The sequence below is a fragment of the Mesoplodon mirus genome (assembly GCF_964341445.2).
Source record: "Mesoplodon mirus genome assembly, chromosome: 13".
In the NCBI taxonomy this organism is placed as follows: Eukaryota; Metazoa; Chordata; class Mammalia; order Artiodactyla; family Ziphiidae; genus Mesoplodon; species Mesoplodon mirus.
Genome location: NC_138989.1, coordinates 27,213,724 through 27,241,384, shown reverse-complemented (window position 1 = coordinate 27,241,384; position 27,661 = coordinate 27,213,724). Strand labels below are relative to the sequence as shown.

General features: G+C 53.3%; 2 protein-coding genes across 5 annotated transcripts in view; one reads left to right on the top strand and one right to left on the bottom strand.

The window, feature by feature from the left end:
* Nucleotides 1-1,177: 1,177 nt before the first annotated feature.
* MRPL40 (mitochondrial ribosomal protein L40) lies at nt 1,178-4,375 on the bottom strand. Of its 2 annotated transcripts, none has more exons than XM_082640921.1 (4): nt 4,105-4,375; nt 3,652-3,735; nt 2,404-2,562; nt 1,178-1,592 (listed from the first exon to the last, which is right to left on the bottom strand). In XM_082640921.1, the coding sequence occupies exons 2-4, from the start codon at nt 3,654-3,656 to the stop codon at nt 1,268-1,270; spliced, it is 489 nt and encodes a 162-aa protein (XP_082497047.1). In that variant the 5' UTR covers nt 3,657-3,735; nt 4,105-4,375; the 3' UTR covers nt 1,178-1,267. The 2 variants fall into 2 exon arrangements, with proteins under 2 accessions (XP_082497047.1, XP_082497046.1); XM_082640920.1 differs by lacking the exon at nt 4,105-4,375 and adding an exon at nt 3,884-3,977.
* A 443-nt stretch (nt 4,376-4,818) lies between these two features.
* Nucleotides 4,819-27,661, top strand: part of HIRA (histone cell cycle regulator) — a 76,706-nt gene continuing 53,863 nt past the window's right edge. Inside the window, exons 1-5 of one of the 3 annotated variants that reach the window (XM_082639935.1) lie at nt 4,819-4,932; nt 20,955-21,017; nt 22,242-22,352; nt 23,551-23,641; nt 24,852-24,946. In XM_082639935.1, coding sequence (XP_082496061.1) covers nt 4,896-4,932; nt 20,955-21,017; nt 22,242-22,352; nt 23,551-23,641; nt 24,852-24,946 — 397 coding nt within the window. In that variant the 5' untranslated portion in view covers nt 4,819-4,895. The other 2 variants (XM_082639936.1, XM_082639937.1) reach the window with 2 other exon arrangements.

The window sequence follows — 27,661 nt, the reverse complement described above, 5'->3', positions numbered from 1 at the left end:
TGTGACACTGGGAGGAGCTGGAGGAACCACACACAGCACCTCCCTGTTGATTTCCAACCTCTTGTCAATCTATGATTACTTCTAAATAAAAGGTTAAAACAAAACAGCTGGCCATGACCCACTGACTTGATCATACAACCTCGTGGATGAAATCTATAAGTTGGGAGGTGGGGGAGGCTCAGAGTCCGAGCCTAGACCTGGAGGAGGAGGCTGGAAGCTTTAGGCAGAGAAAGGGCCACATGCTGATGAGGTGGGGACGGGGTGATTTTCCAGGGTTGGGTAGCCAGGGCCCTCTGGGAAAATGGATAATCTGAATTCTTACTCAGGTGGAGTGTTCCGCTGGTTTGTTTGCACTAAGGTGGTGAAGAACCAAAGCCTTTCTGAGGTGGTGATGCATGGGGTACAAGTGGACCTCTGCCTACACTGCACCCTCACTGTTAGACTGCATTATGTACCCCCAGGTTCCTCCGGGGAAGGTCTAACCCCCTGCCGCTCTATTTGAAGATGGATCTTTAAAGAGGTGCTTAATGTGAAATGGGGTCGCGTGGGTGGGCCCTAATCCAATGACTGGTGTCCTTATAAGAAATAAGGACACAGACACACAGAGGGATGATCACGTGGGTACACAAGAAGATGGCCAAGGAGAGAGGCCTTGGGAGAAACCAGCCCGGCTGACACCTGGATCTGGGACATCCAGCCTCCGGAACCGAGGGAAATAAATGTGAGTTGTTTCAGCTCCTTGGTCTGTGGTGTTTTGTTCTGGCACCAGAGCTCACTCACATACTCCCTGCTCCAGACTAACAGCGGCCTCTACCTGGCCAGGTGTCATACCCTCCTGGAGGACACATGGCCTCACGCAGTGGGGTCCCTGCCACTCGACACTCTCCTCAGCCTCCCCCATACCCCCCAGCTTGAAACCCAGAGCCAGCCCTGCCTCTCCTCCGGGTGCAGGCGACACACAGCACAGCTGCATGTCCTTCACCTCCGTTCCTGGGGTCACTTTGTGCCTCTTCCTGGTGGCGTCTGCCCCACACAGTTGGAATCCTCCTTTTCACTGGAGGGCAGTGGTCAATGTTTTGGCCTTCCTCTCCCAGTACCATGCAAAGAAGGGCAGCCTCCCCAACCCCTGTGTATGCTCAGGTGAATTAACTGTGACTCTGACCTAAGACCAAGTGTCTACTTGGGTAAATGCATTTATTCACAGCAGGCCTGAGCCTGGGGGTGCAGGCTCCCGAGGGCAGCATCCTGAGGGCAGCTGCCTGCAGCTTTATCTCTTGAACTCCACCTGTGTATACACCTTGGTGATATCGTGGTACCTGCCTTCCGGGGGCTGGTAGTTGGCGATCGGCGGCGTGTAGTCTGGCCCTTGTCTCTCAAAGGGAAACAGACTGGGGTCCCGCTTGGTGGCCTCGGCATGGAGTTCTGGGGCCGTGAGCTTCAGCTCCTGCAGAGCTTCCTGCTGGGCCTCAAGCAGGGACGCAATGGCACCCCTCTCCATCTCATGCTCACACTGCTTGTACAGTGCCCATTTCTTCAGAAGCAGGGCTCTCCGCTCGTTCTCTTCAAAGGGGAGTTCCACTGGCGGCCGCTGCCTGCGAACACAGAGCCAAAGGCATGAACCTGGGGGCGCTGACCGACTGCATGGGACCCGAGTGTCCCCACTGCCAGACGCTGATGGAACTTAGGGACAAATTAAGGGACAGAATGTTGGATGTGGCAGCAGCGGCAACTGACACCTGGAACCACTGCCATTTTCTTTACGTGAAGAAAAGAAACAACGGTGCTCTCAGCAGATTGAGGCAGCACATCCTCTGTGCCAAGCAGAGCCTGCTGGTGGGGAAACGTGGCTTTGGAGAAAAGTCAAATGGTGTTATGAAAACGGACACCAATATCCCAGGGAGTCAAGAGCCTGTTGTCAGCCCTGGAGACCCAAAGAAGCACCTGCCTTGTCCCACTTACATGGCGAGGTACTACTTTATAAATGGTACGCACTTCTGACAAGAAGGCAGCAATCCCACCAACCCCACACACGACACATCCCAGCTGAGCATTTGCATCCTAGAGCAGGAGGCTAAGGGTTTCCTACCAGCAGGAAGGGGTAAGAGCTGCAGGCCCAGGGCCCCAGTCGTCAGTCACAGCCAAACTCCTCTGCAAGAGCAACACTCCAAACTCGCTCCAGCATCTGCCCTGAGCTTCCTTCCCACAATCAGCCATTCAGGAGCAGCGCCCAGGAATGCTTTCTCCACCTCCCACGAGACAATCCAGGAGAAGAGGACTCAGAACAGGGCCAAGCCAGCCCAAGCCTATGACCCCTACCCATTACAGGTGTGAAGTACAGATGGAACTTCCTGAAGGTCACAGAACTCCTTTGCTCTGAAGACCTCAACCCTAGAGGGCCCGTACCTCGCTTTATTTAAGAACTTGACGGGCGTGATAAAATCCTCAATGGGAACGAGCTCCTGGCTCGCCTTTTCCAGTCGTCGGATCCTCTTTTTCAAGCGCTCCTTTGCTGCTTGGTCTTTTTTAGGGTCCACCTTCTTCTTCTTTTGCAGAGGTTCTGCTCTAAAGGATAAAGCAAACACTAAACATTTTCCTCTTTGGCCTCGTGAACGTGTAGAGACATGGCGCTAGGGAAAGTGCCTGCAAACTTGTACTGAGCTCTCCCGCAGGAAAGGACCGTGTGGGCCTGGCCTCCCATGCTGAGTGTGGCAGGGAGACAGCCTCCATGGGGGGTCCTTATGAGAACTGTGTGGGCACGGTCAACCCAGGAAGGCATGGAAAAACTCCATGGGGTGTCAGGGTATAAATTAAAGGGAAGTGCTCATCTTTAGTGAGGTGGGCCTTGGGATAGCACTGAAAAGTGAAAATACCAAACTGATGAATTAGAAGCTCGTTACTTACATTATTTATTTATTTATTGAAGTATAGTTGATTTACAATGTTGTGTTAATTTCTGCTGTACAGCATAGTGACTCATTTATACATATATACATTCTTTTTAATATTCTTTTCCATTATGCTTTATCTCAGGATATAGAATATAGTTCCCTGTGCTACGCTATAGGACCTTGTTGTTTATCTGTTAGAAGCTCGTTACTCACATTTTAAATGGATTTGTGATTTATAAAAATGATTTGACTAAGAGAGACAGTATAATAAAAATAACTGTCAAGTTCCTGTTTATACTTTGAGATTTCTTAACAAATTTCCCTATCCTCGAACACGGACAAAGTCTGATTTACCCTCAGGAACACATCTCCTATGCTGATAAGCTACTATTCAGAACAACCGAATCTCTAGCATCAAGATTGAGTTTTATGAAGTCCCTAGAAATTATTCAGGGTCCCAGGTGGAAAAAAGAATCCTCTCACCTCCTCCCACCTTTCCGGAGAGTAAGAAACGGAAGTGCTGTCTGTGCTCTTTAAAATTTTACACAAGAATCCCTGGGGTGAGAGCTAATTAACTTTTCTTTAAACCACTTTTGCATTTAACTTGTGACCTCTGATTACAGACATAACAGTATTTCATATGAAAAGACATAAGGGCATCCATCTACATTTAACTGAGAAACTTCGCAGACTGAACATCAAGCATCCTTGCTCGCTGGGTTCCCGTGCGCGACCCCCCAGGCCGGGCCCGCGGCCGGGTTACCTCATGGGCACGAGTCCCCAGAAGGACAGCAACGAGGCCCGCTGGTGCGCGTCCCTCGTCTGCGTCGGCCGCGCTCCCAGGAGCCTGGAAGAGAGCGAGTGTGTATCAACGCCCGCTTCCCCGTTAAGGTCACTCACGAGCCCCGTAACTGCGGGGTGAGACCACCAAGGCCAGCAGGGAAGCTCTCAATCCGCGTCCCCGCGCATCCTCGCCCCCGCCCCTCCGCGCTCACCGGCTCAGCGGGAGCAGAGCGCGCGAGGCCGCCCCCAGCGCCGCGGCCGCCATGCCTCCCGGTCGCCGACGGCCGCTTCCGGGCGCGCGCCCCTAGGCGGTCCGGCCCGCGGTGCGCCGCTCTCGGGTCCGACAGCCGCGCAGCCCCGCGCTCCCGCGTTCCGGCCGCCGCGTCTAGCCCTGCCTCCGACGTGGCCCCGCCCCGCGCCCGGCGCCTCGCACCTCGCGCCGATCGGGGGCCTCCTTCCCGCGGGCGCCGCTCCCTAGCCGCTCCCTTGCCGCTCGGCCTGCGCCCCGCGAGGGCCGAGACCAGCAGTGAGGCCGGCGGGGCCGAGGGGGCTAAGAGTCCGCGCACGAGAGGCGGCCTGGGCGTCCAGTAAACGCTCCGGCTCGTTCGCCGACGTCGGAGCCGGGCCGCGGTGGCTGCACCGGCGCGGCACGTGGCCTGCGCTCGCGGGCGACAAATGAACACGCGCTGGGGGCGGTGGAAGCCTGTTAATTAGTCGGTTCCACACCGGCGGGCGGAGCGGCCAGACCGTCTGCGCCGCCCGGCCCCGCCCGGCCGGGGCGCACCCCAGGTCCTGCTCGCCCGTCCGCGCGCTCCCTGCCGGCCGGCCCCTCGCTCGCGGTCGTGCGGGGCGGACCCGAAGAGGAGCCGCCTTCCCGCCCGGCCGGCTGAGGAGCCGGGCGGCCCGTGAGCGCGGGGAGCGGTTTCCCGCCGGGGCTGTTTGGCAGGTGCGCGCCGTGACTTCCGGCGTTGCCCGGGAGCCGCCAGAGGAGGAGCGGCGCGGGGGATGCGGCTGTGGCGGCGGCGGCGGCGGCCGAGCGCGGGGGTCGGCGGCGGCGGCGGCGGCGAGCGGCGCGGGCCGACAATGGCGCGGCGGCGCTGAGGGCGGGGGGCGGGCGGCGGCTGGAGGGCGGGCGGCGCGGGCGGCGGCGGCTCCATGGCCCGGGCGCGCTGAGGGACGCGGCTCTCGCCTCAGCCCGGCGGCGGCGGCGGCGGCGGCCGAACAATGAAGCTCCTGAAGCCGACCTGGGTCAACCACAATGGTGAGTGCGCGCGGGGGTTGCGGGGGGCCGAGCCCGGAGACGAGCCGTGGTCTGGAGCCAGGTGGGAGCCGCGCGCAGGCCTGCCCGCCTCGCTCCGACGCCGAGTGCCCGGTGCCCGCGCCGCGGGGCCGGCGGTCGCGGACTTTGTCCTCGCGCGAGGAGACCGGGAGCCGGGCACGTGCTCGGCCACGTCCGCCCTCGCCCCGGCCCTTGCTCCAAGCCCTCGGCCGCCCGCCCGTGGTCCGGGCAGGGTTAGCGGCCCGGCGCGGGGAGCGGCCCTGGGCACCGGCCGGGATGTGCCAGGACGGTCCAGTGTGTGAAACTGGAGCGGAGTGGCCTTTCAGTGGCGGGGTGTAGACATGAAATAGGCACGTCCTGCCATGCCAGAGGGGCTGGATCTGGTGACAGTGCTCTAGGTGGGGGACCGTGATTCTGGGCTGAGATCCCCCAGCCCGAGGAATTACGTTCACACTGAGCTGGAGCATGAGGGCGACTCGGATGGGGCCCACGGGGTACAGATGTGTGCTCGGAGAGGGCCTGCCTTAGCTCTGGGGCAGCGGCCCTAAAGCACACCCAGGGAGCGGACTCATCCAGTCCTCTGGTTGAGAAGAGACTCTGGTACAGAGAAGCGCGGTAACCAGCAGTTTTGCTGTAGTTCTACCTGGCCCGCACACTTGCTGCAGGAGTTGGCCTTCGCCCCCTAGGAAGGTGAGGGGAGCGAGCCGCCATCCCCTGCCGGTAGCAGTGAGCCCAGGGAGCATACTCCAGCTGAGGGCCCGCAGCCTGGATGGCCCGACTGCTGGTAGGCAAAGAGTCACCCTGATTCTGTCTTGTTCCTCATTTCTACTTTGCTGTGCGACTAGAGGGAGCTAGTTTTCTTTTAGAACAAGTTGGGTAGATGCTTTTGCCTTTCTTAAGTGTGTTGCCTTTTAGTTTTGAACTTGATCTCAGGATGCTTGCTTTCTATTGCTGCAGCCTTTCCATCTTCTAGCAGGACATCCTTCTCGTTTTTCAGGGCCCGGGTGAGGTCCCCTTTTCCTTTTGTTACCATTCCTCTTGAGTTACTCCACTAGACACGCTCTCTCCCTGTGGGTGTACATTCCTTGTGCCCCTAGGGCGCAGACTGCCTCGCTCCCCTCTGCATTCCCTGCCACACTCAGCAATGCCTTTCACGTAGAGGGTCTGTGATAAACGTTGGCTGACGCAGGTAAGAGAGCTGAGGTTGCAATAACTTACTAAGACAGCTAGGTTGACAGTATGTGAAAGCAAAAGCAGTGAACTCTGGTTTCATTTCTCCTGTGTTGGTCTCCAAGCGCATTTCCTGACGTGTAGTGTGAGATCTTTCCCTGGAGAACTGGGCAAATGTTCAGTAATTATAAATTGTGGTGCTTGTGAATCAGGAAGGGAAAAGTTTTTACGATGAGCTAGTTTGCTGTGCAAGTGAGGTGTGAAGGAATTTTCATTTTGACACTGCCTAGATAAGGTTGTGTGTGTTGTGTACCCTCCTCCAGCCTTCCTTCTACCATGTAATTTATAACTTCGTGATAAGCTCCTTTGTAGGACACAAGTTTTATGCTGTGTAGGCACAAGTAAGTCAGGATGCTTAACCTATTGTTTAGGCACAAACGAGAGAGAGTCTGCAGCCAGGCCGCAGCCAGTAGTCCCTGCCTGGCAGGGTGGGCTGAGCTGTGGGCCTGGGGCCTCTTGTTGCTGCAGCCTCTCCACTGTCCTGGAGTAGAACCTGATAGTATCTGCCCTGCCTTCTTCGTAGGGTGATTGTGGTGTTTGCTTGGGAAGGAAGACAAAGTGCCCCCCGAGATAATAGAAGAAATTGAGACTCTTTTAAACCTGTTCTTTGTCAAGTTTCCTTTCTTTTAAAATCTCCTGGAATCGCCCATTTCATTGAGTGTTCAGGACTGTTGGGTAAATTACTGCTCTCCTGAAGGACATACTGATGGTCTGGATCAGTACTGAGCTGTCCTTTAAAGACTGGTGAATAGGGGGAGCTGCTGGTGGTGAGCGCTGCTTAGCCAGGAGCCCAGGTGGTGGGTGGTGGCCAGTAAAGTCGAACGTGCTTTGGATTAAGGGACCCAAAAGATCGTGGTGGTTTGGAGAGAGCATCACTGCACTTTCTGGCTTCCTGACTCTGCATTCAGTCTCCTGACTGATTATGCAGCTTGAACATACTTCTTCTGGGGTCTAAGAGCCTGAAGAGGGAGGGAGCAGAGAGCCCTGCGTTTTCCCTGAGGTGGCGGGATTCATCAAATAGTATAAAGCAGGCAAGTTGAAAGCAGAGAGAGAAGTGTCTGTTGGGTGCAGGTGTGTTCTCAGTCTTCGTTTTCCTGGCTGATGATAGTAGTGAGACCTTTCCTGTAAGGGAGGGTTTCTCAGTCTCAGCACTATTGACATTTTGGGCCACATAACTGTTGTGGAGACCAATCTGTGTTGTAGGATGTTAGCAGCATCCCTGGCCTCTGCCCTCCAGATGCCAGTAGCATCTTCACTCACACACACACACACATATATTTTACTCTGTGTTCTTGGATATGGCATTCCTTATGTATTTTATTTTAGGCTTGGCCAAAATAAGGTTTATTTCTAAGTTAGGTTATGACCATATATTTGTTGGAAACTGAAAGCAATTGGGTTTTTGGTTGTAGGAAAATGCAGTTTGTATGTTGAGAATCATTGAGATTCATGGTTCTTCCCATAGCTGGGCCTTTGTCCCTGAGAGTTTTTCTGGAATTCTTGTGGTGTTCATGCACAGCTCTTTAGTGAAGCCCATTCTAACCAGAAGGGCCAGGACTGAAAGGACACTCATTCTCCTTTGGTTTCTGGCAATGTTGTAAAAAGGTGTTTGGCAAATTTTCAATAATGGGATAATTTGTCAGTTAACTGCATTGCTTTATGGCATGTGTTTTTTCTCCTGTCCTATGATTGGATTCTTTTCCCTACCTCTTCTCATTCCACAAAGGATTTAAGACATTCTACTGAGGCATGTCCTGCACCTTAGTGAAAATGAATGTCAGTTTGAAGGGGAAACTCGAGGAAGGATGACCCAGTAATGAAGCTGGCCTGGGTGTGGAAAGGCTCTGCACAGCTGCTCTGAGAACAGGCCAGGAGGGATCCCGGCAGTGACGTTTTGTGACTGCCCTGGTCTTTCAGGTAACCTGTGCAGTTGGCCCAGATCAGGGCTTCTCAAACAGGCCAGAGTCTGGAGACATTTTTGGTTTTCGCAGCTGGAGGGAGTGGAGTGTGGGTGGAGAACAGGATGCCGCTGAACTAGAATGCTCTGCGGCCTCTTGGATGCTCCTCTGCAACAGTCACCTGGCCCAACGTCCATAGTGCCGAGGCTGGGAGACTGCTCTAGGTGAGATACCTTTATATCATTATTTGGCCTTTTCATCCATCCAACTAGATTGTAAGCTTCTTGAGGACAAGGAATTTGCCTATTATTTTGGAGTCAGATAGTCCTGTTCTTGAGTCTCTGTGCTCTGCTGCTCACCAAAGTGTGTTACAGAAGGTTCTTTACATCTCTTATCCTGGTCTGTTAAGTGAAGCGGGTAACAGCTGGCTTGACTGCTCCCTGCTCACCTGCGAAGGCTCTGGAAATGCACGCTCTCTTCACAGTGTCACACTGACTTAACACCTGAAGACAGTAGAGTGATTTTTAAAAATAACCAGAATACATCTGAAGAGAATTCGGAAGAAAACCGGGTGGGATTTTGCCTTAGATAATACACTTGTGGGATTTACACTGATTTATGCACTGAACGTTGAACCCTTCTGGTGAGAAGTTCTGTGGGGATCAGAGGTAAAAAGATGCTCCCTGTGCATGGAAAACTGCGCCAGGTGGGAGAGAGGAACAGACCACATTCTAGAATGCAGGGCAGAGGGTAGCCTGGGGAGGAGGGCGTGGTCTGTGGGTGCGCCATGCCCTTGGGCTGGGTCTGGACCACAGGAGGACTGTGAGGCAGAGGAGGTGCTGCTGCTGTGGGAGCATCAGGAGTGGAGGCCCAGGGAGGGCTGGCGTGTGGAGCATGTTAGCACAGAGACTGCGCGGGTGATGGCAGGTGGGGCTGCAGGGCAGAGCCATGAGCACCTGCCTAGAAGCTTGGACTCCTTCTGGGGGTTGCGAGAGGGGAGCATGGGGCGTTTCTGAGGAGGCTGGGTGTGGTTGGAAGGCCCCAGAGGAGCTGGCAGGCATTCCCTGGGCCTGGGTGAGAGGCCCTGACGGAGGCAGGGAGGTCAGTGGTAGAGGTACACACGGGGTAGAGGCAGGTGGCTGTGTAGATTGGAGACGCTCGGAGTTGATTTCTTTAGTACGCTGAGAACAGAGTAGAGATTAGGGCTAGGAAATGAGGTTTTCTTAAATATTTCTTTTAATTTAATGAGTGGTTAAAAAGATATTTTCACCTTATGAGTCGAATTGTAGTTACACAGCTGGGAGGGACCTCTGGGCAGTGCCTGGCCTTGGCCATGGAGGGGACCTGCTGCCTGCCTTGACCTCTCCTTTTCCCCAGAGGTACGAGGCTACCCTGTTCATCCAGGGTGTTTGCCTGTGGACTGCAGAGGTGTCTGGCTCATGAAACATGGGTCTGGAATGAGCCCTGGGGACCATACGTTGATGCAAGCACATTTTACCCTACCGAGACGAGCAGCAACACCTGGAGGCAGGAGCCGGCCATCGGTTCATCCATGTCATTAAAGAGCAGGAAGGGCGTGTCGTGGACACTGGACGCCCACCCACTTCTTCCTTTCCATCAGAACCCCAGGGTTTTCCTCTTGTCTGCCCTCTTCTTCAGGGTCTTGATAGCCCTGAGCTGGAGTGTGGGTGAGTGCCCAGGCCTCGTTGGGGAACAGCCATGTGATGCCGTTCTAGCCAGTAGGACTGGGAGGGGATGTCTGCTCGGGGTTTCTGGGGAATAATCAGGTAAGAAGAGATGCTTGAGAGGCCCATCTCTCTTTTCCTGGACTTCACTGCGTCTGTGTGTGGCAGCCAGCCTGTGACCCTGAGGATGGGGCTCGCGCCGAGGATGACAGGAGGGGAAGGTGGAAGGAGTGGCTGGCTGCTTACGCTGCTATGAATGAACCTTGAAGCCAACCCTTCTCAGGACTTGTCACGTGACTTAGTAGGTTACCCTTGAAATTCTCTATGACTTGCTGCAGAAAGAAAACATTCCTGACAGTACAGTTGGCAGATGGGAACTGAGACAGTAAGTTTCTGTAAGGAGAAAAGGAGATGTAGGAGGGGAGCTTACTGAGGTGACAGAGGGCAGGCCTCATAAACGAGAGTGGTAGGTGGGTGAGTGCGGGAGAAAGCCCTGGGGTAGGGGTAGGGTGGGAGGAGTTTAAATAAGGTTCTTTGGGGAAGCCTGAGTGAGAAGGTAACGTGAGCAGAGACCTCGTTGCAGGAAGCAGACGGTGAGCTGGATGTGTGTGTGCCCAAGACATACCTGGGGTGTTCTTGGACTCCCCGCCTGCGGGGTGTGAGGGAAGCAGGGCTGGACAGGTAGGAGCTGGTCGGTAATGCAGGTACCGCAGAAGCTGCAACTGGCCCTGCTGGGGGGCTGGGTGAGCCCTTCAGAGTTGTCCCGAATAGGGATGAGGGGCTCAGGCCTTTATGCTCCCACATCCAAAGTCATCGGGCGCAGGCTGTCCCCGCCAGGAGGCCTGATCTTGGTCGAAGCAGTTCTTCCGCTGAGGAGCTGTCACAGGCTGTAAACACTCCCACAGCTGGGGGTAGGGGGTGGGGGGGCGTGTTTCATTCCTGGAGGGAGGGCACCTGGACAGGGCATCATGGCAACCTCCTAGGCCTGATGGAGGTGAGGAAGGCGGCCCTCTGTGGGAGGAGCATTTCAGGCAGCGAGAATGGCCAGAGTAAGCTTGCCTGGTGGGTCTGAGGAAGAGCAAGGATGTGGGAGCAACACCGGGAGGCATGAGCAGCAGGAGGTGAGGCCAAGTGAGCAGTGGACTGGCTGGAGTACCCGCACGTACGGGCCCTCCATGCGGCTCGAGTAGAGGAGTCCCATGCCTGGCGTGCTCTCAGAGATCTTGCTGTCTGCTGCACTAGGACTCGGCCGGGCAGCGGGCATGGGGGCAAGGGCGGGAGCTGGGGGACCTGGGAAGAGGCTGTGGCAGTGATCCAGAGGTGGCCAGGGCAGTGGTGGCACAGCGAGCGTGTGTGTGGTGGGGGGGTATATATAAACACATACACACATGTTGGTGTTGAAGTGTAATTTACATAGTGAAATGCACAGACATGGTGAGTTTTGACAAACAGGTACACTCTGTAACCTGTTCCCCACTCAAGATACAGAATGTTTGCACCTCCCCAGAAAATTAGAGTTACAGTAGTGAATGTAGTCACCAGGTTGAATGTGGGGTGTGAGATGGGGGGGAAGGGGAGCCCGTGGGATCAGTAAGACTGTGAAGGAGCAGATGGGGAGGAGGAGCCAGGTTCAGTGACGCGGGGTGACCAAGCCCGGCCCCGTGAGAGGCCTTCCCGAAGAGCCTGTATGCTGAGGGGCCTCACCCTCCTCCTGAAGCACCAGGGCTCTGAGCTGGAGCTGCTGTTGAGGAACAGGACGGCTGCTTTATTTTTGGCTGTGTCCATTGCCAATCTGATTGCTCTAGGGTACATTAATGGTGTGTGAGGATCTGGATAATGGAGCACTTTGTGACTTTATGCTTGTAATGTGCAAAATGTAATTTTTCTTATAAAAGTAATGCCTGTTCAATTTAGAAAAAGTTAGAAAATACAAAAAGGAGAACACATTGTTAAAACTTCTTAATATGGTCTTTTAGACCATTTGGAAAAAATAACTGGGTAACAGTGCTTTTTAAAAACACACACATGTTATTTAGTGTGTATACCACATTATAAAGGTACCTGGGTTGTTCAAGATCTTAGCCAAATGCCCGATATCATAGTAAATCCAGTGTTTTTACTGAGTAGCCTCCCTTCAGACAGCTGAAGTGTTACCATGCATTTTCCACTTAAATAATATTGTAGGGTTGTTATTTTTCTTTTTTCTTTTTTTTAATTGATGTACATTAATTAGTTTCAGGTGTACAACATAATGATTCAATATTTGTTCATATTGCAAAATGATCACCGCAATAAGTCAACATCTGTCACCTCACATAGTTAAAGAATTATTTTTTCTTGATGAGAACTTTTAAGATTTATTCTCTTAGCAACTTTCAAATGTGCAATACAGTATTAACTATAGTGTTATTTTCTTAGTTGTGGTTGTTGTTAAACAAACTTTCTCCTCTATGGGAAAGTTGTTTGTTTTTTTTTTGACTGTGTTGGGTCTTCATTGCTGCACGCAGGCTCTCTCTAGTTGCTGCGAGCAGGGGCTGCTCTTCATTGTGGTGCGCGAGCTTCTCATTGCGGTGGCTTCTCTTTTTGCGGAGCACGGGCTCTAGGCGCGCGGGCTTAGTTGCTCCGTGGCATGTGGGATCTTCCCGGACCGGGGCTCGAACCTGTGTCCCCTGCATTGGCAGGTGGATTCTTAACCACTTCACCACCAGGGAAGCCTGGAAAGTTGTTCTTAACTGCTCTTAATTTTCTAATGGATCTAGATAAGGAGGGATGACTCTATTTATAGAAATCCATCTTGCAGATACCTTTTAAGGAATATCTCTGTTCTGTAAAATTAGAGGAGAAAAGAGTATGAAAAAACACCAAAGCTTTCTTTTTTTTTTTTTTTTTTTTTTTTTTTTTTTTTTTTTTTGTGGTACGCGGGCCTCTCACTGTTGTGGCCTCTCCCGTTGTGGAGCACAGGCTCCGGACGCACAGGCTCAGCGGCCATGGCTCATGGGCCTAGCCACTCCGTGGCATGTGGGATCATCCTGGACCAGGGCACCCGTGTCCCCTGCACCGGCAGGCGGACTCTCACCCACTGTGCCACCAGGGAAGCCCCCAAAGCCTTCTTGATTGTGTGTTGGCAAATGCTGCAGGAGACGTGACGAGGTCTGTAAATGATATACCTGCACTTTCTTCAACTCTAGTTCATGGCCCGCCCCCCCCACCCCCGCAAAAAAAAAAACACCCAACCCAACAACGGTTGCTCCAGCTTCCTTCCTGTGCTGTGTTTTGAACATCTCAGGCACCTGACACCTGAGGTGTCCCTGCAGTGGTGCTGACTTAGGGAGACCAAGAAGTTGTGGTTGAAGCAGTGGAGGTCCCAGCTGCAGACGGCTCTGTGCAGCCAGGGCTCTGCTTCCCCTGCAGGGGTTCGCCGACATGAGTCCCCCCCTCAGTCAGGAGGAGCCGGCCTTCCCAGGATTGGGATGCTAGTGACACGGAATGTGTGTTAGAATTGGGGGCCTCTGCCCAGCCTTTCACAACATCAAGTGTTTATGGAGTGCCTACTGTGTGCCGCTGCCCTGGGGAGACCCCGTGACTAAGCAGACAAAAGTGGCTCAGCTCTCGGGCTTTACATTCTGGTGGGCAGAGTAGACAGACGTGCAATAAAGGAAGCGACACCTACAGTACGTGGGAAAGTAGATCAGTGTTAGTGGGGTTGTTGTGCCAAGCTGGGTGGTCAGGGGAGGCCTCAGTGCAGGGAATGGAGGCAGGAGGGAAAGAGCCAGGGTGGGCGCTGGGTGGGAGTGGAGAGGAAGAGGGCACTGGACCACCAGTGGGGGCAGGGGCTGGTCTGGAGTTGAGGCCGGAGAAGTCGCGAGTCGTGTGGCTGTTGTGAGACCTTGACCAAGATGGCAGGTTTGGGCGGGAAGACCAGGAGCTGCTTGTGGCGATGTGAGGGCTAGAGGCCTGGCAGGCGGGCAGCTGGACGGAGGGGTTTCCTGCTCCGCAGAGAGCAGAGAGCTCAGGTGCAGGGTTCCCTCCAGAGAGATTGCTGGTTGTGGGACGTGCACACTGTCACCTGCACGAGAAAAGCATCTGCTTCATGATGACAGCCACTGGTGTTTTGATGTTTACCTTTATCAGACACAGATATATATGCAGTTTTTAGAAAACAGGCTTCATGTGTACGTATGTGCATTTATTCCTTATTGAGATGGTTGTAGATTCCCACGCAGCTGAGATCCTCTGTACACTTTGCCCAGTTTCTCCCAGGGGTGACGTTTTGCAAAGCTGCAGTCTGATGTCACGATGATGTTGACAGACCCCACCTGCCTCACTCAGAGCCCACTCTCACTTGTAGCGTTCATCTGCGTGGGGTGGCTGCTGAGTCCCACACAGCTTTGCACCTGTGTGGGTTCATGTATCCACAGCAGTCAAGACCAAATGGTTCGAACACCTTTACAACCATACCCACCTCCCTCCCACGCCCCTCCAGCTTGTATACATATTTATGTGGTTTGCTTTGGTTTTGGTTAGCATTTTTTTAAGTTGTGGCAAAGTAAACCATAACATAAAATTTACCATCTTAACCATCTTTTAAGTGTATAATTCAGTAGTGTTTTGTATGTTCACATTGTCGTGCAGCCGGTCTCCACACCTGTTCATCATGCAAAACTGAAACTCTGTCCCCATTAAGCAGTAACTCCCCAGTTCCCCCTCCCCCAGCCCCTGGCACCACCATCTACTTCCTGTCTCTATGAATTTGACTCCTTTAGGGACTTCATATAAGTGGAATCATACAGTATTTGTGCTTTTGTGACTGGCTTATGCAAATTAACATAATGTCTTCACAGTTCATCCATGTTGTAGCTTGTGTCAGAATTTCTTTCCTTTTTATTGCTGAATAATATTCCATTGTGTGGACATACCACATTTTACTTATCCATCATCCATCGATGGACATGAGGTTACTTCCACCTCTTAGCTGTTGTGAATAAAGCTGCTATGAATGTGGGTGTACAAATATCTCTTCAAGACCCTGCTTTCAATCCCTTTGGGTATAAACCCAGAAGTGGAATTGCTGGATCACAGGTAATTCTATTTTTAATTTTTTGAGGAACTGCCATACTGGTTTCCACAGCAGCTGCACCATTTTTCATTCCCACCAGCAGAGTACAGAGTTCCAATTTCTCCACATCCCCACCAACACTTGTTATTTTTACTTTACTTTTCTTTTTTTGTTTTTTTGTATTGAGTTTTAGGAGTTCTCTATATATTCTGGACATAAATTCCTTATCTGATATGTAGTTTGCCAGTATTTTCTGCGGGTTGTCTTTTTATCCTGTTGATAGTATCCTTTGATGGGCGAAAGTTTTCAAGAAATCCAGTTTGTCTATTTTTTCTCTTAATGCCTGTGCCTTTGCTATCATATCTAAAAAAATCATTGCCAAATCCAATGCTTTTTCCCTATGTTTTGTTCTAAGAATTTTTATAGTGTTAGGTTCAACATTTGGGTCTTTGATCCATTTTGAGTTAATTTTTGTAGATGGTGTTAGGTAAGGGTCCAGTCTCATTCTTCTGCATGTGGATATTGTTTTCCTTGAACCACTTGTTGAAGAGACTGTCCTTTGCTGTATTGAATGGCCTTGGCAGCCTTTTTGAAAATCTGTATTCTATTTCATTGGTCTGTGTGTCTTCACGCCAATAACACACTCTTTTGATTACTATAACTTCGTAGTAATTTTTTTTTTTTTTTTTTTTTGGTGGTACACAGGCCTCTCACTGTTGTGGCCTCTCCTGTTGCGGAGCACAGGCTCCGGATGCGCAGGCTCAGTGGCCATGGCTCACGGGCCTAGCCGCTCCGTGGCATGTGGGATCTTCCCAGACTGGGGCACGAACCCATGTCCCCTGAATCGGCAGGCGGACTCTCAACCACTGCGCCCCCAGGGAAGCCCCATAGTAAATTTTGAAATCAACAAGTGTAAGACCTCCCACTTTGTTCTTTTTCAGAATTTGTTTGGCTATTTGGAGTCCCTTGAGATTCCATAAGAATTTTCGTATGGGTTTTTCTGTTTTTGCCCCCCCCCAAAAAAACGTCATTGCAGTTCTGACAGGGATTGCATTAAATCTGTACAGCTTTGGATGTTACTGACATCTTAACAATATTAAGTCTTCGATTCGTGAAGATGGGCTGTTTTTCCATTTATTTGTGTTTCTGTTGGTTGTCTTGGCACTGTTTTCTAGTTCTCACATACAAGTCTTTGACCTTGGTTAAGTTTACTTCTAAATATTTTTTTCTTTTTTATTCTATTTTAAATAGAATTGTTTCTTTTGGATTTTCACTGTTAATGTGTAGAATTGCAGCTGATGCTTGTTGATTTTGTATCCTTCAGCTCTGCTAAATTTGTTTATTCTGTGGAATCTTTAAGGTTTTCTACACATAAGATCATGTCTTTTGCACCCACCTTATATTTTAATATTGTTTTGTAACTTCTTTTTCACTTAATAAATGTTTCAAATATTTTCTCATGTTTCACATTTAATTACAAATTTACCAAAATTTGTTAGAACCAAGTATTATTGGGCCATATGGGCACAGCACACAGTGAATGGAGGCCTCGCCTTCCCCAAACTCCTCGCCAGCACGATGCACTAAGGAACTTCCAGTCACTTCTACCCCGTGAGCCATCGGAGCATAAAAGCCGGAGGCCCTCTGGCTGCATAGCAGGCAGCTGGCCTGTGCCCTCCGTGCTTCCTCCCACTTCTCCCCGCCAGCACTCCGCTCCTCTGGGAAGCTCCCTGAAGCCAGGAAGGAGGATTCTATCTGAGCACCCTGGCTAAAACCCAGCTTCTGTAACTCACTCTCTTCTGCCCCATGACGAGCATCTGTGCTGCAGTCCTCAGATCAGCACACACAGACAGGAGAGTGTGGAAGCGGGGTGCTCTATGTGCGCTGAGGAGGGGTCCCCAAAGGTGTCAGGGAGGGGCGACCTGGAAACAGCCGAGGAGAATGGGCTGGTGGGTGTCTGGGGAGAGGGTGTCTGGGGAGAGAGTGCCGGGGGAGAGAGTGCTGGATGCTGACAGCTCTAAGGGTCCAGGGAGTGTGTTAATTTAACTTTTGTCTCTGTCTCTGTACAAAGAAGAGCTGAACGCTGGAGGGGGTTGGGAGCTCATCTTTGTCCTTGTGCTGGGCCACATGGAAAGTCCTCGAACTAGTCCAGCCACAGCATCCCTTCCCTCAGCTCCACCGCCAAGAGCCCTTTAGAAAAAGGAGGACATGTGAGCCACTGCTCTCCTTGGGGCTGGAAGGTCCAGTGCCTTAGCAGGTGGACAGCCAGCACCATGCCGGTGGCCTCCTGTAGGTCCACTTCTGTGTGTCCTCTGATCTGGGGCGCGTCACTGCAAAAGGAGACAGTTATGCCAGCCACGCCCCTCACCGGGGCGCACCATGATCTCAGAAACAGACGTGAGACTTAGGCCTCAGAAGCATGTGACTCGGCATCTTAATCCATCTTGCAAGGTGCTGGTCAGGGTGACTGTGGCCTCCCCAGTTTGTAGATTAGGAAACTGCAGAGGAAGATTAAGTAACTTGCAGAGGAAGATGAAGTAACTTACTTGAGGCTGTGGAGCTGGTGAGCAGCAGGGCTGAGGATCCAACCCGTGGGCGCTTACTGCCCAAGCCCAGGCCTGTTCCCACCCCCCATTTCTGCCATCCCACTGCCCTCCAGCTTAACAATTCCCTCTTCGTCTAAACAGCTAATGCCCCCGCCCCAGAGTGGCAGTTGGGAAGGTCTGCACTCCTTGGTGGCACCCTGCCTATCTGTCCGGCTCCCTCCCCACTCTGCCCGTGCTGCACTGCACAGTGGCAGGTCGGACCCATTCTTGATTCCATGCCACGTCCCCTCAGCTTGGGGGTCCCCTCCCCCACTCTTTCGGCTGACTCCTCAACCTTGGGGACTTGGGGCAGTTGTGATTTCTGCAGGAAGACCCAGGATGAGTTAGGTGGCTCCCCACCCCTGCAGACCTCTGTCACTGGACTTAGCTATGAGGTTCATGTTGTCTACGTTTTGGCGCTCCCTGGGCAGGGCTGGGCTTCTGTATCTTTCTGTCTGCTTAGCCCAGTGTCAGCTCCTGGGATGGGCTGTGATTGATACCTGTGCAGTGGAGCCCTTGGGCTCTTTGTGTTCTTGGGAGGTCAGGCTGGCCTGTGACTTGTAGGCAAGTGACTTTGATGTGCTCCAGGAGGGAATACAGACTTCAGGAGCTAACTAGCACCCCGGGGGCCGGTGGATGCTCCTCACTGGTGGTCACTTAAGACTGATGCTGGCTGAGCTGGAACTTTCTTGGTTAAGATGATAAATGGTCAGCTTGGGTTGGCTTAAGCAGAACAGTGAATGAACTGGCATCTTGGGTTATCTCGTGTATAACAAACCACCCCCAAACTTGCTGGCTTAAAACAACGGCTTTATTATCGTTTGTGATGCTGCTCTTGGCAGGGCTCGGTGGGGCCAGCTCATCCCAGCTCCTCACGGGCTCTGCTGAGGCAGCTTGAGCAGCCCGGGGCTGGAACAGCTCACCTGGGGCCCCGGGGCCCAGCCTTGAGGCCCACTTCTCACTCCATATGGCCAGCTGGGGCCTCGTCTCAACAGGGTGGTCTCAGCGGGGTTGGACTTCTTACGTGGCAGCAGGCTCTCTCCAGAGGGCAGATGTTGAACGAAGCTTCCTTACAAGCCTGCCACACATTCTGTTAGTTAAAGACTGGTCCAGGGCCAGCCCAAATTCAGGGGGCGGGGTACACCCAGGCTCAAAGAGCCGAGGAGTCCAGGGCGATGCTCAGAGCAGCAGGCCCCGTCCTGCACGCTCACGCTTACACTCTCGCCCGCCCTCCCTCTGGCTCGCTAGCCCTCATTTCTCCCCTCTGGGCTTTTTGGGGATGGGTTCCCCCCAGGCAGGTAGTTTACACCTTGGGCTTTGGGGCCAGATACCTGGCCTCTACCAGGCAGCTGTGTGGCCTTGGGCAACTTCCCAGACCTCTCTGCATGCCTCCGTTTCCCCCTCGTGGTGAAATGAGTGAGGGAAGGCCCCGGACCATGCTGCCTGCTGGTTTGAGAAAAGCCTGGGAGCAGTGGGGGGCCGGGGTGCAGCGGTTCTGGCCCTGGAAAGGCAGCGCCCCTCAGACGGACCCCCGCGTGGCCCTGGCCCTGGAGGAAGGCACGGCCGGGTCGCAGCCCCTGCCCCTGGAGACGCCTGCTCTTCTGAGTTTCACGAGGCCTTAGCGGTGCCAGCTGCTCCCTCTCCCCTGGCGTCCAGCAGGGCCCCGCCAGGTCTCGGCGCTGGGTGGCTGGGCCCATGGCCCCCGCTTGTCCTTTCTCTTTCTCACAGCGCGGGTGGCAGGAAACCACCTTCACAACGGCTTCCCTCCACCCACTCAGCCTGTGGGAAAGGGTGGCACGTTCGCAGCAGTGCATGTGGGACTCTGGTGTCACTGGTGGCAGCCACTTGACCCAGGAGGGCGCAGGCGTCCCCACCTGCCTGAGTGTGGGCCCTTCAGGTCCTCTCACCCGTGCTCTCTGCACCTGCCTTCCTGGGCCCCCCGGGGGATGGTTTCTGGGCTCTTTTCTTGAAGGTTAAGAGGGGACTGTTAGGGTCTGGCCTACTGAGGAAGAGCTCTGGCGGGCCAGCTGCTCTGCGCTGGAGAGAGTGCGGCTGTGTTGGGGCTCGTCCCATGTACCCCGGGAACAAGTGCTCACAGTGGCCTGGGACTGAGTTTCCTGTGTGAGGGGGATGACTTTGAACACACTGTGTGTGCTCAAGACTGGTTGGCAGCTGCCGGGCTGAACTTGACCTGTCACTGTAGAGCTCTGGCTCAGGGACTGGGGCCTGTTGTAGAGGCTTTGCTGTTGGAGTGACTGCCCTGCTACTAGAGACGCAGTAGGGCGTTTGCATTTGGCACCTTTGCTTGCTGATAGCCCTGCACTGCTGCTTCCCCCAGGACCACATAATGACTAATAGAGGGAGGGGGCACTTCCCTGGTCTTGTGGAAGCTCACTTTCAGCTTGACAGTGGGGGTGGGCCCTCCAGAAGAAGGTGGGGTGAGCTGGGTGCCGCCTCGGGCCACGCTGGCCTTTTGGTCCCAGCACTTGATCTTCCGTGCTCGCATGGGAGCCCTGGCAGGACTTTCAGCTCTCAAGCAGCCATCGCCGGCCCTGCCCAACCCGCGCTTGCTGCCACGTGATTCCAGAGCTCGTGACCCTCATGCTAGTGTCCATGCCACCACCTCTTGGGTGACAGAGAGAGCATCCTCAACTAAGAGACCCCTTGGCAACAGCCCTTTGTATCAACGACCGCTGATGTCCAGTTCGTTGTCAAGCGTCTCATTTGTCCCTGAGCAGATATTTCTGAGCCACCCTCCCAAGGCCCAGGCCAGAAGCTGAAGGAGGCCAGGGAGCTGGACAAACACCCACCCGGCACAGGCACAGTCTGCTGTGGCGCCTTTGCCAGCCAGGTCTGCCCAGCTGGCTATCCAGCTTCATGGGCCCCTGGTGGGGGACTGGGCCCATGTTGCACCACAGCCCTTCCCTGACTGTCTGATTGACCACACCGTGGGGCCATCCCTGGAGGCTCAGCTGGAGGAGACATTGAGAAGGCGACTCTCCATGGATGTCAATGCAGCAAGAACACACGGGGTGGGGGGGCTTTGGGGAGCAGGGTCACAACGAGAGAGGCGATGCCTATGCATTGCAGCAACTGGTCCTGCGCAGCTGTCGGATGGCCAGGCAGAAGAGCCAGGCTACCTGTGTCCCAGCTGCAGCCAAGTACAAATCCCTGGGATGGGGAGATGCCTGAGGTGCAGCCCCTGTGACTCAGGGCTCTTGTCCCCTGTAGCTCATGGTCTTTCCAAACATGCACACCTGGCAGGTGGCGGGCTTTCATCCGGTGGACATCAGTGTAAGTGCCGGAGTCTGCGGGCTCAGTCCCGCAGTGACAGGACGCTTTGTCCCACTTTCAGACTTTAAGCTATTTGATGTCCCTTGGAGAGTCTTTTAACTCACAGGTGATTTATTGGTAGCCTGTTTTTTTCTCTAGGAGCAGTGATTAGGGACATTACATGAATAACCAATATTTTAAATGTTTGAGCTTGCTGCTATTTTCCAGTGAATAAAAGCCAAGAGAGATGTTATGTGTTTTTTTTCTTTGTTCCCAGGCAAGCCAATTTTTTCAGTTGATATTCACCCTGATGGGACCAAGTTCGCAACTGGAGGACAAGGTATGTTCACAGGTAGTGGAGGGAGCGCTCACAGCCCTGCGCCTCACCCCATGTCTCCTGATGCCCAGGAGCTGGGAGGAGGGAGAGGGCCTGCTGCTCGTCAGCATGGATGTGGCAGGTCACATCTAAGCCCTTTGTGGCTCTTGCATACTCTCTGAAACTACTTTGGCAGCAGATTCCCGCTGACTAGGTTCATATTACAATCAGTCTGCATCCCCACCTTACTGAGCACGGGGAGTGGCCGGTGGTCCTGTGGACAAAGCCCCAGCCCCTGAGGCAAGGTCTCTGGTAGCATTTGCTCACCTTGAAAAAGGGAGGAGGTGGCTAAATTATGAAGTTAGTCATGTAGTCATGAAGCTTATTTTTCTGGGCTCAAAAGAATTCAACTGTGTCACTCAGGAGCTCTGGACTTAGCTGGGGGGCCGGAGTTTTGTCCTTGTCCACGAGAGGGGGCACACCTTCCCGCCCGACTTGGCACAGTGAGGTCTTGGGAGCTGTTGAGGAAATATTTTTACCTACTGGCCAAGAGGCCATTTCAAGCATGCTTTATAGTAATTCTGACATGTCCATTTCTAGGCACTTACTAGTTTTTGCCTTCGGTAACAGAAAGTTAGTGAGAGGCTGCCCTTTTTTAGTTATCAGTAATGGAAAACATTACTAAAATGCATAGATGTATATTTTTAGCAGAGTACTACATCTGCTTATGACCACAGGAACCTCAAATGCCCTCTTTTAGTTGACCTCCCATCTGTAGGTGATGGCAAAGGGCAGGTAAGATGGTAACGATCCTTTTCCTGTGTTGAGGGCACATTTCAGGCTTGGTTCTCAAAGGGTCCAGTCAGCTGTGGGAACAGCAATGGACTCCAAGCAGCACCTAGAGGGGAGGGGAGGTTGCGGGGGTGCCTGTGCACAGCCTCTTTGGGTTCCATATGAGGGGTCTGGGTTCTGGGTGGGCACGAGGACCTCCTAGGGGCCCCTGGTGGACCTGTGTTAGAGACAAGGCCAGAGTTCAGTGCAGACCCAGGCTGGCCTCAGCCTCCTACTGAGCCCACTGCCTCCAGTCCCCAGTGGCACTTGTTTTTGTTCACCTTCCCTGTGACACGTAATAGTAACTCAGATCCCGCTGATCTATCAGCCCTGACTTCTGACAGCTAGGTGAGGGCGGGTCACAGGCTCCTATTGACACTCCTGACACATTGAGTTGTTTCTGCTCCTTCGTTCCAGGACAGGATTCTGGGAAGGTTGTAATCTGGAATATGTCTCCAGTCCTCCAGGAGGATGACGAGAAGGATGAAAATGTCCCCAAGATGCTTTGCCAGATGGACAATCACTTAGGTATTACAGGGTGGCCCTTTGCAGGCTTTGCGTGTTGGCACAGTGCCCAAGGTTAGCACGTGTGTTTGTAATTAGAGAGATAAGGCCCGTGCGGCGGTAGCTCCCCTCGGCCTGCTGTCTGAAGGCACAGATGTTGGCTGCACACCTGGGTGAGTTATTCAGCAGAAGACTCGGCCTGCCCACAGAACCATCTTTGGACAGTCTGCAGGTACCTCTGGTGATTTCCTGCTCATGAGTCGTTACTGCCTGATTCCATGGGGCTTTGGGGCCAGCGACCTGGAAGCAGTAGGGTTCCGGGGAAGGGTACACAAAAGACAGCTCACCAAATGTCTCAGATGGCCGCCATGTCACTTGGGGCCCTTTGCCAGGCCCTTGTGGCCACTGGACAGTGTTGTAGTTTCCTTTCCTGCTGTAGTGCCTTAGTTTCCTGCCCTTGAGCATCCGGGTGACCATACCTGGCTCTGGTTTCCAACCTAGCTGCCCCCCGAGATGCTCCACTATCAGTTATGCCCCCTCCCTGTGTGCTATGTGTTCCTGCTCTCCTGACACACCCCTTGGCGTCCCCCACCCCAGAACACAAGGTGCCTGCAGGCCACGTGTGGACCACTTCTTGGATAATGTCCCTTTTGCTGTGGGGCTCCAGAGGCTCTGACCCATCAGGGCCAACAGGGATTTCTCCTGGCCTTAGTTTATAAGTGCAGGACCAGTCTACCTGCAGTGTTGACAAGTTTGGAAAAAGAGCTGGTAGGTGGCTTGAAGTCAGAGTTTTATGCTCTACCAAGCTGCTCCCCTGAAAGTTCTGGGAAAGGCGTCTTGGCCTTTTTAGTACATGCCCTCATTTTGAGAATTAGCCCTGCTCAGAAATACACCTCATCATTTGACAGCCTTTTTGAAATAATGAGATTTAGTTACTTACCAGTTTTCATGGAAAGACTTCTCCTATTGACTGTTTGATTAAGTACTAATGCTTCTCAGATGACGTAGCGTTTCCCCTCCAGACTCTGCTCTGGTATTTGTTCTTACAGCACAAGTAGGTTGGTGCGTGAACTGAATTGTTCTTCTGGGGCTCTCACACAGTAGGTACCTTGAATAGATCAGATAGATTAGATTTTGTAAACCCTCTGCATCTTGCCAAACTGCACAAAGCAAATGAGCATGTCGACTGGATTTTCATCACCCTATTTTCTTTTCTTCCCAGCCTGTGTGAACTGTGTGCGGTGGTCAAACAGTGGGATGTATTTAGCTTCTGGGGGAGATGACAAACTGATTATGGTGTGGAAGCGGGCTACGTAAGCATCATTTTCTTTTCTTCGCATTTTATTTTTAGAAGCTTCTTTGCTGGTCTTTATCACAGTCGCTTTCCCCACCCTGGCACTGAGGTCTCCAGACCTCTGACTCGATGAGTACCAGGAAGCACATGTAGGCGGGGCAGCCGGGGCCTGACCAGGGTGGTGGGTGGCCACCCACCTGACTGTGGACCTGCTCAGCTCTCCTCACAGGGCCGCAGGGTTTCACCTGAAAAAGAAGGGCTCGTCCCTTCCAGGGCTGACATTGATGGCTTCATTTGTTTTGTCCTTCAAGTGAAATTTCCTAACACACAAGGTGCTCTGATGGGATCTGGGGTGGGGGATCCAGAGCCGGCCCTCTTGCCATTCACCTCGTTCTCTGTCAGCCTTAACTGGGGCTTCCAGGAGCCCCACCTTCCCTGAAAGCCCCTGCTCTGCACCCACAATGAACTGACCATCTCCTGGAGTCTCCTAGGGTAGGTCCTGGGCCTTTGGGGCCAGCCAGGCTGGGGACCAGACCCCACCCTCCTGCTCAGCTAGAGTGTCCCCAAGGCTGTGGCTTGGCGAGCAGACGCACACTGTCTCCTTCAGCCCAGCCAGCTGCCTCCATGAGCCCTTCCTGTAGGTTTGGAAGAATTCTACAGGAGCTAAGGGTGTTAACAGAGCCTCTGGGGGTCCGAGGTGTTGGTGCCATGTCTGCAGGGCTCCGTGACTGCTCAAGACCCAGGAGCGAGCACCCCAGTTCCAGTGCTTTCCCTGTCCCGGTGTTAAGGCAGAGGCGTTCAAGTCCTTACAGGAGGGCTTGAAAAATAGTGTTGCTTCTGCTGCTTTAGCCAACATAAATAACGTATTTAGTATACAGTTTGGAAAATTGAAGAGAAAAAATCATAATCCCACCATCTAAAGGAAGCCACTGTTAATATTTTTGTATTTTTCACGTATGTCCTTCTGGTCCATTTTCCGGCGTAGGTGACGTGTGGTATCGTGTTGTATATGACATTCTTGGACCTGTTGCCTTCACTTAATTCTATCCCATGGACATTTTCCCAAGATCGGTGTAGGCTGTGTAGTGTTCCATCCAGTGAACAGATATAATTTGCCCAGTCAGCCCCCATTGTTCACCCGTTTGGCCCTCGCCAGCCGCTGTCTGTCTGCTTTGTCTCTGCGATGCCCGGAAGTCCCCGGGTGCCCTTCTGACTCCTCTCTCACACAGGTACATCGGCCCCAGCACCGTGTTTGGCTCCAGTGGCAAGCTTGCCAATGTGGAGCAGTGGCGATGTGTCTCCATCCTGCGGAGTCACTCAGGCGGTGAGTGGGCTGCCCGTGGGGTGGGCGCCCCGGCGGTGGCCGAGAGCAGCAGCGGCACCTCCACGGCCCCTGTGGACTGTGGGTCCTTAGAGCAGCCCTGTGTCTGGGCCACCCCTCCCCTCCCCGCTGCCTGCCTCCAGCTGCGTCAGTCCCCACTCCTGCCCTCATGGGCTGTATGTTTATATCTTTAATGTAGAACTCCCCACGTTCCGCTGTTTATCCTGGGAACTGAGTCACTACCTCCATCAGTGGATCGCTAAGTCCGTAAGCGCACTTTCTTTATTCCACAGAAACCCGCACACGGGGGCCCACTGTAAAGCTTTTTACTTGACTTTGAGAGAGTTTGCAAAGTGTTTTAAATAGGCTTGGTATGGAAAGAAATTCATTTTTCAGATTTGGACTGAAGTTGACATCACTTGGTCAGATGCCAGGGATACCAGAGTCAGTGCAATTCAGTCTTCCTCGGAGAGCCTGCGGTCTAGCCGGGAATAGCTGGGAGGGTGTACCAGGCAGGGGCCAGCAGAAGCCAGAAAGGCTTGGTGCCAATGGTGAGCTGGCAGCATCTCACCCCGCTGGACGTGTACTGCACGGCAGCAAGCGGCGCGGGGTGGGGCTGGCTAAGTGTGTGGGGGCAGGTCATGGAGGGCTTGCGCTCCTGCTAATGAGGGTGCCCTTTGTCATGGAGGCCTGAGAGGGGGATCATCTGACAGCCCTGTGGAAAAGAAGGCAGTTTCAGGGGTTCAGATGAAAACTGCAAGGGCCCAAACTAGGCCTATGATCATTGAGATAGAGGAGGAGACTGACCTGGGGACTTCGAAGGGCTGAGCAAAAGGAGGCGTGAGGGAGACCCCTAGCTGGGTACCTGGGGAGCCAGCAGTATCCTCTGCTGAGACCATACGACCATGGGTTTACGGGGCTGGATGCCAGTTCAGTGCAGGATGTGCTGGGTTTTGGGGGTAGGAGTTGGGGGTGTCCCGAGCTGGTTGGAATTGAGCCTGCAGCTTGGGGGCTGGGGGGGGCGGAGATGGGGCAGGAGAGAATCAGCTGTGGTCCACTGCAGTCTGTGCTCAACACACACTCTGCAGACGACACTTTAAAGGTGAACAGACCCACCTCTTAGAGACCACAGACTGAGTCCACATCTTTGAAAGCTGATAGTGTAACATTGTGTTATCTTTGATAACAGTAAAAATGTGTAACTTACCCTAACTTGCTGGCAGGTGCTCACAGTGGAGTCTACTTAGGCTTCTCTGGAACTTGGACAAGGTATCCATGAGGTTATCCAAGTGGGGTGGGGCCTGAGTGACGACTTTCACGGGGCCCCTAACCTGAGACTTGGACTGAGCCATAACCTCGCCCTCCCTCCTGGCCCACCACCCCGGGGCTCTCCTCGACCAGGCAGGTAGGGGTGCCCACCTTCAGTGGGGATACCTGCCACTCCTTTTGCAGTGGTCCTGGTAACACCATCAATTGCTAATAAAAATAGTTTTTTTTAATGGCCATAGAAAGCTGTTTCCCTACCATGATAGAGCCCTGTGTCTTTCAAACCACGGGCACATATTATAGTTCACAGTTGAGCCTTGTTCCCATTGATACTGAGAAAAGACAAACATGGGTGCTATCACCGCATTTGTTATTTTGGAATTTCTGCCATACAGTTAAGCAGAATAAAGTTAAGCAGAATAACCCTGGCGGTCCAGTGGTTAGGACTCAGCACTCTCACTGCCGGGGCCCAGGTTGAATCCCTGGTCAGGGAACAAGGATCCCACAAGCCATGTGGCGTGGCCAAAAAAAAGAGAGAAAAGAAAAAGAAGAAGTAGGTTGACAAACTGGAAAACAATAGAAAAATGAGATGATGTGAGGAATAAAGCTTTTAGGACTTATAAAGCATTGAAAAGCACTTCAGACTAATAAAAATAAGTCATTGAGAGGGCTTCCCTGGTGGCGCAGTGGTTGAGAGTCCGCCTGCCGGTGCAGGGGACGCAGGTTCGTGCCCCGGTCCGGGAGGATCCCACATGCCATGGAGCGGCTGGGCCCGTGAGCCATGGCCGCTGGGCCTGCGCGTCTGGAGCTTGTGCTCCGCGACGGGAGAGGCCACGGCAGTGAGAGGCCCGCGTACCGCAAAAAAAAAAAAAAAAAGTCCTTGAATTGGCCTCATATAAGAAGATTTTTAATTATCTGTCTTTCACTAGTCATAGCCAATTGGAATATCTAATGATAGAAAGAGATAAGTGCAGTTTTACTCAGATTCCCAAGGAGGGTCTCACTGAGAAGGTGGCGTCCAGGGGTTGAGCAGATGGCGATGAGGGGACAACCGTGTGGACCTGCAGAGAGCTATCCAGGTGGAGGGAGCCACCGGGGCAGCAGATGGAGTGTAGATGTGGGCTTGGGACCAGGGTGGGGGGCGTGCAGAGGGGAGGGGGCCAGGAGGGGCTCTCCTCTGAGTGAGGCAGAGCAGTGTGGAGGCCTGGGCAGCAGTATGGAGCCCATATGGTGGGGGGCCGAGGCCGCACTGGGGAGACCAGTGACGTGATCTAGGTGAGAGCCTGTCGGAGGCCGTGGGTCGTCATGGTGGAAATCAGGGCAGGTGGTCACACAGACTCCCTGGGGTGGGAAGTGAGGTGAGGCCCCAGAGGAGGTGGGACGGCTTCCCAGACTGTGGCCTGAGCAGCAGGAGGGATGCAGGTGCCTCCCTTGAGGTGGGAGGGGGTGTGG